The sequence below is a fragment of the Malania oleifera genome, chromosome 9, assembly GCF_029873635.1.
Source record: "Malania oleifera isolate guangnan ecotype guangnan chromosome 9, ASM2987363v1, whole genome shotgun sequence".
Taxonomy (NCBI): Eukaryota; Viridiplantae; Streptophyta; class Magnoliopsida; order Santalales; family Ximeniaceae; genus Malania; species Malania oleifera.
Window position 1 is genome coordinate 76,847,601 of NC_080425.1, and position 11,699 is coordinate 76,859,299.

General features: G+C 37.8%; 1 protein-coding gene across 3 annotated transcripts in view; it reads right to left on the reverse strand.

Moving 5' to 3' along the window:
• Window positions 1-9,721: 9,721 nt before the first annotated feature.
• LOC131164448 (transcription initiation factor TFIID subunit 1) overlaps window positions 9,722-11,699 on the reverse strand; it is a 138,363-nt gene continuing 136,385 nt past the window's right edge. For all 3 annotated transcript variants that reach the window (XM_058121633.1, XM_058121636.1, XM_058121634.1), the window contains one exon: window positions 9,722-10,424. In XM_058121633.1, the coding sequence (XP_057977616.1) occupies window positions 10,062-10,424 (363 nt within the window). In that variant the 3' untranslated portion in view covers window positions 9,722-10,061. The remainder of the gene's footprint in view (window positions 10,425-11,699) is intronic.

The following is an 11,699-nucleotide window of genomic DNA, read 5'->3' on the forward strand; positions in this document are numbered from 1 at the left end:
AATTATCCAATCCTGCAGTTTAATTTAATTCCAAGAATATTTCCAAAAATCTAATATAATCAAATACTACAATTTAATAATTAAATACTACAATTTAATTGGTTAAATTTTTAAAACAACAAACATAATTTGTACTCCTCACCTTAGCCTTGGAGTAGTACCTAAGATCCCCAAATAAAAAATCTGCTCCAATTAAATTGCTAAGGATAAAAGTCGAGACACTATGGTGGTGTCTGATCGTCAATTTGGCTGAATATTAGTGAGAAATTGAAAAAAAAAAAGAAGGTGGGTTTACCTTATCCCAGGAGTAGTGCCTATGATGCCCTGATCACAAATCCACTCCGGTTAAAATGTTGGTGGCCAAGAATGGAACCTAGTGGTATTTTCCATTCGTCAATCGGCCAAGAATTCACCGAAAAATTGAGAAAGAGACGGAAGGCATGAGGAGAGAGAGAGAGATAGAGAGAGAGAGAGAGAGAGAGGCACGCTTGGGAGAGAGAAAAACTCTCTGGATACTTTGAACTGAAGGATCAAAAGATCCTTTAGTAACCTAATATATATATATATATATATATATATATATTAGGATCATTCCACTAATCTTATATAACTATTTTTGGAGTCGTTACATTCTCCCCTCCTTATAAAAATTTCGTCATTGAAATTTGTTGATCAATACTTATACCAACAAAATTTTCCTTAGTACGCAATTCTCAAGATTATCTTATCTCAATACAGTAGAGATCAATTCCTTCGACCATACAATGCTTCATATTGCGTCATCCCAATACTGTCCTGATAGCTATTGTTATAGACAAACTCTACTAACGGTAGGTAGTGAATCTAGTTTGCCCCAAAATCCATCACTCAAGCCTGCGACATATTTTCTAGTATCTAGATTATTCTCTCTGTCTGTCCATTAGTCTAGGGGTGGAAAGTCATGTTAAAAGTCAACTGAGACCCCAAAGTTCTCTGTAAGCTCTTCCAGAATGGTTCTTTTAATCTCAGTGGCAGGTACGCATAGTCTAGTACAAAACCTCAAAACTCCATCATCTGAGATATTAAACTCTGCTCTCTGACTATTTTGCACTTTATCCATAATCTTTACTAATTCCACATCCTTCATTTGAGCAACCTTAATTCTTTCCTGTAAGGTGGGCTAAAGTACCAGATTAGTAATGAATGCTTTGTGATTTCCCTCTACCAATTCCACACCAAGCCTTTCTAAATCCATCTGGATTGGATGCTGAGTCACTACTGCTGATACTATTGATCCCACCAATTTCCATCTCAAAGCATCAATTACCACATTAGCTTTCCTTGGGTGGTAATTAATGGTACCATCATAATATTTTATCAATTCCAGTCATCTCCTCTGCCTCATATTCAACTCTTTCTGTGTGAAAAAAATATTTTAAACTCTTATGATCTGTAAGTATTTTGCACTTTCCACCATACATATAATGCCTCCAAATTTTCAGTGCATATACCATCGCTGCTAATTCTAGATCATGGGTAGGGTAATTATTCTCGTACTTTTTAAGCTATCAATAAGCATAAGCTACCACTTTCTTCTGTTACATCAGCACACAACCAAACCCTTTGTGTGACGCATCACTGTAAATTACAAAATCTTCTTCTCCTGAAGGTATTGTCAAAACTAGTGTAGTGATAAGTTGCTGCTTTAACTCCTTAAAACTATGTTCACATTCATCGATCCAATCAAACTTCACACTTTTCCTGGTCAACTTTGTCATAGGACCTGACAATTTAGAGAATCCCTTTACAAACCACTGATAGTATCCTGCCAATCCCAAGAAACTCCTCACTTTCTACAGATTTTTCGGTCTTTCCCAGTCCACTACCGCCTCAATCTTGCTCGGATCCATAGAAATGCTACCCCTGGATATCACGTGTCCAAGGAAAGTGCCTTGCTTCAATCAAAATTCACACTTCTTGAACTTTGCATACAACCTTCTTTCTCTCAGCACTTGAAGAGCTATCCTCAAATGGTCCTCGTGCTTCTCAGAGCTCTTTGAATATACCAAAATATCATCGATAAAAACCACAACAAACTGAACAACATAACGAGAAACTCATAATGGTCATACAAAGTCTGGAACACTGTCTTTGGAACATCCTCCGCCTTGACCTTCACCTGATGGTACCCAAATCAAAGATCAAACTTAGAGAATACCCGTGTTCCCTGGAGCTGGCCAAAAAGATCATCAATACGGGGAAGAGGATACTTATTCTTAATTTTTACTTTATTCATCTCCCTGTAGTCAATACACATCCTCATCGTCCCGTCCTTTTTCACAAAGAGTAATAGTGCTCCTCAGGGTGACACACTAGGCCTGATAAATCCCCTATTGAACAAATCATGCAACTGTTCTTTTAATTCTTTCAATTCCTCCGGGGCCATTTTGTATGAGTCTTAGAGATTGGTGCTATTTTTGGAGGTAAATTAATCACAAACTCAACTTCTCGATTGGGAGGCAATCCCGGAAAATCCTCTGGAAACACATAAGGAAAATCCCTCTTTATCGGGATATCTTCTAACCTTAATTCCCCTACCGGTGCTTCTTTCACACAAGCCAGGTACCCCTGGCATCCCTCTAGGAGCAATATCCTTGCCTAAATAGTTGATAACATCTGCGATGAGGAGTGCATGCACGTCCCCACGTATCGATATTCCTGCTCCCCTAGAGGTCTGAAGACTACCTTTTCTTATGACATTCCATACGAGCATAGTTGGTAGCTAACCAGTGCTTCCCCAGAATCATGTTGAACTCATGCATATCGAGAACCATCATATTAGCAGGAAGTGACCTCCCCTGAATACTGATCGAAAAATTTATAAGTACCTCCTACACACTGCTATGGTCCCCATCGGTGTAACCATTGATAGACTAACATCCAGTGGTTGAGTTTATATCCCACATAACTTGACAAAATCCCGAGCCAAAAATGAATGTGTCGCCCCAGAATAAAAAAAAACAATAGCTTTATATGACGTAATATAAATGATACTTGTCACCACATAGCCTGTTGCCTCTGCGTCTCTCGAGGTAAGTGCATAGACTTGCGCTAGGGCATTATTCCTCTATTGCTTACCTCGGAGTGCTGGGTAATTTCCTTGGTATGGTGTGGGAGCAGGCACACAGCTTGGGGGTGCACGACAATCCCGTTCGCATTGGTAGCAGGTGACCACCCTTGCCTAACACTCTCCTGAATGTCTCCTGTAGCATCAAGGGCAAGTAGGAGGTGCTGGATTACCCTGAGAAACTCGGTGTCCCCCTACCTATCGCTAGCCCACATCATGTCTCCTCCGCTGACTCTGTCTGGTGCTCGCCTGAAACCTAGGAGGTGTAGGCCTCTTCCTTCGACTCTGTATCCTAGCACCTCTCTGTAGGCTGGTGTTTATCATTGTATCTTTGTCCACCAATTCTAAAAAAGTATAGACCTGGAATGCCACCACCTATTCATAAATACCCTGCCTCAGACCGCTCTCGACTTTTTTCGCCTTCTTTTCCTCGTTTGACACCATGTATGGGGCAAAACGGGATAGCTTGATGAATTTCATGGCATGCTGCGGTACCGTGAGGTGTCCCTGGGTCAAATTCAATAATTTCACTGCTTACCGCTTGAAGAATAATTCCCTGAAGCGGCTCCAGGTCATGACTATAGGCACAAACCTTTGCTCCTCTAGCAATCTCGTTGATTTCCACCAGTGTTTAGCCTCTCCTGTCAACTTAAATGTAGCAAATAAGACTTTCTGCTCAAAACTCTACTCCTCCAACAATCTCGTTGCTCAAAATTCCAAACTCTCAAGATACTTTGAACTGAAGGATCAAAAGATCCTTCAGTAACCTAATGTATATATATAATATATTATTATAATATTGTACTATTATAACTTAATAATCTTATACGATATCATATTAATATTATACACACACACACACACACACACACACACACACACACACACACACACACATATATATATATATATATCATATTATTCATTAAATTAATTCAATTTAATAAGAATTAGTTAATTAATTATTTTGTTTAGGATCATTCCACTAATCTTATATAATTATTTTTGGGGTCGTTATAAAGCTTCGCAAAGAGATGCTCGGAACAAAAGGCCTTGCAAAGAGCTGATCAGCACAAAGAACTGGCCAAGAGCTACTCGGCACAAAAGGCTTTGCAAAGAGTTGCTCGGCACGAAAGGCCTTGCAAAGAGCTGCTCGGAATAAAAGCCTCGTGAAGAGTTGCTTGGCACAAAGCCTCACGAAGAGCTGCTCGACACAAAAGCTTTACAAAGAGCTACTCGGCACAAAGACCTCGCGAAGAACTGCTCAGTACAAAAGCCTCGCAAAGAGCTGCTTGGCACAAAAAGCCTCGCAAAGATCTTCTTGGCACAAAAGCCTCGTGAAGAGCTGCTCGGCGCAAAGTTTATATCACCAAAGTACTCGGTATAAAATACACCTTGAAAAACTGCGCGGTCGTTATCTAGTCGATCCATCAAAGGACCAGAAACATCGGCTCGGATTGGCTAACACCCTCACGATTTTGGCTCAGCCAAGCCATGCACGCACGAAACCGGTTCGGAACAGCCGACGTGCCCATGAGTTCGGCTCAGCAAAGCCACATACACGACAACTTTGGCTCAGATCAGCCAACACCCACATGACTTCGGCTCGGCAAAGCCGCATATGCAACAACATTGGCTCGGATAAACCAAGGCCACCCCCAAAGCCGGCTCAACAAGCTGTGTGTAAAGAGACAACCGAACAAGTTAAAAAAAAACAACTTTCGAACTTTAGGAAACTAGCTCCAAAAATTCGAAACTAAGGGGGGGCAACTGATATGCCCCATATATATAAGTGGAAAGCCAACCACCTCACAGCCAAGAGGAGATTAAAGTCTGACATTGATGAGGGCAGTTACCATCCAGGTCAATCGGCTGGTCAGAGAAATTGATGCCTGCTTATGAGAGCAATCTACGACAACGCTACAATAGTCGGAGCAATTCACGCCCGCACCATAACTTGCTAATAAATGACATATCACTCTTGGGTCAAATTCCATTACTATAAATAAGGGTTTAGAGAAGAGACTAAGGTATCAGATTCTAATCCAAATTTACTGTTACTTACAACCTCTCAAAACCAATCCCTTACTTAGGCATCGGAGATCCCTCGAAGTACACCCCGGGTCCTCCAAGCCATCCTTATTTTTGTCCTTTCCAGGTGATCAGGATCGGAGAATTCATTGGATGTCGATCGACATTTTTATTCCACAACATTAGATATAGTGGTCCTAGCCCTTCACCTTTTATTGACCTAGTGACTGTATCCCCCAGTTCTCAGTAATATTTTCTCTATTTTTTGTCATTAAACTCCTCTTCAACTATTTGAATGTTCTTCTCTGTATTTTTTTAGTAAAACTTTTGTCTGATGCTCCTCTGTCGCTATAATTATTTTCAGTTTGTCTGAGTTTTCTAGTTGGGGTCTAATATCTTACTGCTTTCCCATACTGCCATTCGCTTCTTTTATCAATTAAATCCTTGTTTACCGAGTAGGATGCGCTCAATTTTGATCCATATTCAACTTTTTCTATTGGGTTTGATTATGAAGTTCCACCAAAATTTGCCTGAGTATCATTCTTCCACAAGAATAATAGAAATCTAATAGGCGTTCAAGCCTAAAGCTTATCCACTTACGATTTTTTTTTTTTTTACTTCTTTTTTAGAAAAAAAACTAGCGATTAGTGGTTTATCCAAATCTTTCATAACTCGAACTCTAATGAATCTTTTCCATGGAGAAAATTTTTGGTAAGTTCCCTTCCATGCTTTTCCCAGCCATATTATCAATTTTCTTCATGTTTTCGCTATTTGTATACGATGGCTATTTGTATCCACAAGGGTCCTTCAAAGAAATTTAGTTCTGTGAAGTATTTTCTTTTGCTTCTTTCAGTACGTAGTAGCAGATTTTTTTACCATTATTGACCATAAGGCTCCTTTCATCTCTAAGTTCTTGGCCTCCTCACTTTGGGATTCAAAATTGCAAGCACTTGTACCCATGTATTCAATAGTAGCCTTGCCTATCCCGCTCAAAGATTTAAGGAGTATGCTTTTTATTACTTGACTATTCCAAGCCTTCTCCAATGATATTCTTCCTACCAAACATAAAGTCTCTATTTTTGCTAAAGCTTCACTATCCTCTTCTAGTTTTGTTGTGAAATTACATCCTAAGATTATGCGTACACACACACATACAACAACAACAACAATAAATATGAAAATTAGAGAAAATCAAAAGGAAGAAGAAGAACATGAATTTTCGTGATTCAAGGATGTGCCTATATCTACATAATCCCTGCATATTTTTCACTAACAAATGAAAAACTACTTTAGGGTTTCAACCCTAGGCTACAGTGTATATATGTAGCTCTATATGAAAACCCCAAAATGCCCTTATATGATATGCAATTACGTTGCATCCTCACTCAATATATTGTACCGTATTACAGCTAGGGTGAGGGGAGGGGAGGTCTCATGCATGGAGGGCTTAGAGCCTTGAGTCTCCAATTTGTAACAACCTTTACATGTATACCCTCTAAAAATGAGTCATAACTCAATAAGTTCTAGACCTATTTGCATTTCAATCTCTTTGTTGTGGAAACTCGCGTTTTAACATTATGAAACCAAATCTTTGAAGGAGAGTGAGACAATGGTTGAATTTTTAGAGATCTAATAAGCAGCGGTGAGACTTGGAATGGTTTTGTTAAAACTGGGAGCTTGGATGGTAGCAGAGTAAATCTGTGTACTCTCTGCCAGCATGATTAGGGTTTATGGGTGATTTGATAAGCAATGTAGAATTAGGGAGGTTTTGGTATGACTTTGGATTTTGAAGTGGTTATGGAATGGAAATGGTGTAATATTTGGTAGAGTGATTAGGGTTAATGGCTTATTTGATTATGAATATTGTGTGTCGGGTCTAAAATAGGGCTACAAAGTGGTCAAATCTGAGAGTAGAAATGAACTCAGTGGAAAGAAGATAAAAGGGACTTATAAAATAAAGGTTTAATGGAGGTGCATTGAGTGGGTGAGAAAAGCCCGAGAAAAACTTATAGGGAAACTCTAGGTTTTCCCATGGGAGGGGCTCTAGCGGGGAAAATGGTTTGAAGGGCTCTACTCTTTTAAGGTGAGAAAGAAAGGAAGGAATGAAATGCATGATTTTGAATTAAAGAATTTATAATGAGTCAAATCTCCTCAAGGAATCGATGATAATCCTTGCATGGGTACATGAAATCATAAGGATGAACAAGCATGTATACCTCTGCAATAAGCACAAAAAGCCTAAACAAGTATACACAAAATCTATTTCTGTAGGAAAAATAGAAGAGATTAATTAATACTTTAGTACTAATCACATTTAGCCTTATGTCATTTTCAAGAAGTGTGATAGCTCGATTAAGGAAACAATGATGGAGGACTAGAAAAAAGCCCAGAGTCATGGAATAGTCATACAAAATGAGATTGAAGACCTAAAAGGTTAGGTAGTTATGTTGGTAGAGCAACTATGACAAGTACTAAAAGGGAAAGTTTTAATTAGTTGAACTAGCTTATTAATTTATGTTGCTACATCATGTAGTCAATGGTTCAAATATTACCTTGCTAATATCTTGGTTATGGTTTATCCTTAAACCAACCTATCAATGATCAATTATTGATCTGCCATGGCTTCCTCAACATCTGCCATGCATCAAAAGGATTTAAGAGATTCGCATCCTTTATGCAACAACAAGCAATGCCAACCTTCTTTCTCCAACACGGACATACAATTACATAGTTACAAAGATGCAATTTCAACATCATACCAAATAGTTGATTCAAATACTCAAGTATAGGAAGAGTACTATAGAAATGACACTAAACAAATACAGTCGTCTTGCTCAGCTCGAATACTATATCTCTCTAGGAAGCACCACTACTAACACGAAACACGAATATGGCATGTTCTTGCTAAGAAAATATGACAATTTTAAAAGAAGAAAATGTGCATGATAGTGATAAATTAATTTTATATATATATATATATATTCATGTTTTTCCTTTTGGACGACAAATGTTATTGTAATTTTAACTTGAAATGAAATATAAGCACAATTCATGCAAAATTATCAATTATATAATTTACAAACTAGAATTACTCAATCATCAACTATGTTCATATTGTAGAATATTGGTCCAACAACCAAAAAGCAAGGGCGTGTCTGATGGTGGGCAACGAGTATGGCTTATCAAGAAGTGTATTATGGTTTTCTTGATGAGTTAGGAAGACCAAAAGTGTCTCAATTCTGTCCTAAATTAATTAATTTTTGACACTTATTAGATAAGTATCGTTAGTATCCAACTCGTATTAAACACCAACACTTCAAACTTCTAGAAGCATTTGTGTTTCCTAGATTTCACTTTTCTAATGGGCACACAAATAATGGAGGTGACTAATCTCGCGCCCCTTGAAGCCGACCCTACAACTCCAAATGGAGGTAAATTTCAGAAATCCAGGGGTGGAAACGAATCCGAGAGGGTTTGAACACCTGACCTCGTGAGAGGTACTCCCGCAACCTGCACTACCACCTGAACCACACCCTGGGGGTTTGTGTTTTGTTCTCGTTTGACTTTTAGGTTGGTTATGCCCTTGTATTTGGCTGTTTGGGCTTGGATTTGAGGTGCTGCTTTGGGCTTAGGCTTGTATGGGCTTTGGGTCTATTCGAGAATGATTTAAAGCCTCAAAGAGCTTGCTTAGTGGTTCTGTGACTGTGAGTGGACTTGGGCTGGTTTGGGCTCTTGTTTGTGCTTTGTTTTTGGGCTTCGTTGTTTTGTTTTGAGTTTGAGTTAAGTGCTGATTTTGGTGAGCTTGGAGATAAGAGCCCTAGGTCAGGGTCACGAGAGTCCTCGAGTAGGAGATGTGTTTAGGGTCGCATGAGCCCTTTAGAGTCTCAGAGAGATTGCCCTGGAGCTACTAGCAGAAGAAATGTGGCTACTACATAGCATCTGCCTGTCAGCATTTCTAACAAAACAAATTGTTTGTTTATGTGTGGAGGTTTACAGTGGGCTTCGAGATTCTTTTTGAATTATTTTGTACAATTTTTTTTTTGGTTTACAATATGTTATTGTACAAAAGGACTATATAAAATCGTTGAATTTAAGAAATTGTACATTATTTATTTTATTGCCCATCCCCCCCCCCCCCACCCCTTTCTCTCTCATTATTTATATTGAAATGCATGGTTAAGCTCGACTTAAATTATAAAAACATTTGCGCAATATTCCCTTTTAAAACTTAAAAATATTAAATAAATAAATAATTCATATTTTTATATTTGAATATAAAAAAAGTAAAAAATAAAATAAAATATATACTAAATTCATGAATAGAATTTTAATTTTACACATCACTAACTTTCAATTTTTTTTAATCATATAAAAATAAACTTTCATGAATTATGTAAAAATAAGTTTCCTTTTTATTTTCTTTTCCTTTTTTCAATTTATGTAATTCCAAAGTACAACCATTTATATGCAAAATTATTCTAGAACAGGCAGTGCATCTTAAGTAGGCGTAAGTGCCTTAACATCATTAACTTATAATCTTCCTTCCAACTATGCTAGCATCCTTTTTCACAGTGATTGACAGCATTTTTATAGGTCCGAAACCAAATTTTGGGTCATACTCAAACTGAAGCAGCAGTGATTGAACTGTACTAAATCATGTACATGTCGGAATAGTACTATCTGAATTGAAACCTTTTATTCGCATTAAGTTGCATAATATAGGAACAAAAGGGGAATGCAACTTGATATTTTGGAACTTACATATAATAAGGTGAAACCAAGGCCATCCCCAGAAACTTTAAACCCCAAAATACAGAGGCCGCCACCCCCCACGCGCGCGCCGGGGGGTGGGGGGGTGTGGGGGGAAGAGATGCTTCAGCAAAAACAAAAAAGGAAAAATCTTAATTATAACTACAATTGATCTCTAACTGTTGCTGCTTTCAATGCCAGCTTCAGCTTCAGCCAAGCTGCTGTCACATTCTTCTAGCAAGTCTTCACAGAGGTACAGAAGCTTTTCTGCAAGGGGAGGAATACCTGGGTTGCGTCCAGTGTTGTATTTTTTGGCATTGTAATAAATCTGCCAGACATCATTCCTAAATTCGTTTCTGCTCTTGTACTCCATCCTCCTCACTTTCTCTTTGATTGTGGACAGATCCATGGGGTGCTTTATAATGTCCAGATAGTCAGGAGCTTCCTTCTTGGACACAGGTTTCAAGAAGAGATATGACACCTCATATCTTTCTTTTAGGGTCTCCACTATTCTCTCTAAAATGTTTGCCAGCCCAACCTGAAGGCAAATCAAACAAGAAAGACATGCATAAACAGAGTTCAGATCACATTACACGAGAGAAATCTGTCTCTCATGAACAACACAATAGATACACGAGTGACGAACTCTCCAATTAAGGCACCATTGGCCTGACTCAAATTGTTGTGCATTCATGCATATCCTCAACATTTATGAATTTAGAAAAAAAAAAAAAGGAGATTAAGTTTCCATGGTATTCTAATGCTGTTAAGAATGAAATTTTTTCAAATATAATTCAAAATTAAGAAGAACAAAAAGTTAATGACATGTAAAATAACGTTTTATCCATTGATTTTTCTATATATTTTGTCTTTATTCTCACATTCCTGCATAACAAAACAAGGAAAAATGGAATTGACGAAATGTATAACTTGTACAAATCTTTCCGTATTCCAATTCGTGATCCCATTTTCTGAAACTTATTATCTGGATGAGAATCAAGAAAATTTGAAGTTAAAAAGATAGTGATAGTATCAACTCCTACAGCCATGTTCTATTTAGGGGATACTCTTTTCTACAAGATGTCAGAAATAAATTACTTGTACCGCATTCCTAGTCATAACTAGTCATAGTATGAGAACGAATCCATCCTCGTTTTTCTCCGTAACCAATCTTTTCATTTACGATCAACATCTTTTGAAACCCTTCCTGAGTGAGTATATTTCTATTATGCTTGCATATTCGTCCATAGGTCAACAAATCGGATATGTAATTATTTGAATAATCGTTGAAGACTCAAATGATGGATATGCAGAGGCGAATAGGGTCCCAAATAACAAGGGATATGTAAAAAGCAGGCAATTCGAATTACTATGGAGCATTCGGTATCAAAATTTGGCTATTAACAAATTAAAAAAAGAAAAGTAATAAAGCTTCTATATCATAAGGAAAGCTATTCGTGTATCTACTCCATTGATACTATTCTACCGTACCATTATGGAAAAAAATGGACAACTGTGTGAATTGATGGACTTACCAGCCTTGACCGGTACAAAGGACGATAGGGGAAGAGGATTAGTCACAGATATTTGATTGTATCTTTAATTTTCTTTATTATATTTTCCTTTCCTTTTCTTTCCCTACTATTTTCCAAGTTTCAAATAGGCCAAAAGGTTAAAAGTTCTAATGACAAATGGCTGCTGCTATACCAACGCTAACTCTATGCTTTGTGTGGGTATTTCTGGTGTCTTAGAAGGGATCGAAAAGATTTCTAATACTCTGAAGTAATTTTGATGACCATTTCAAAATCTTTCC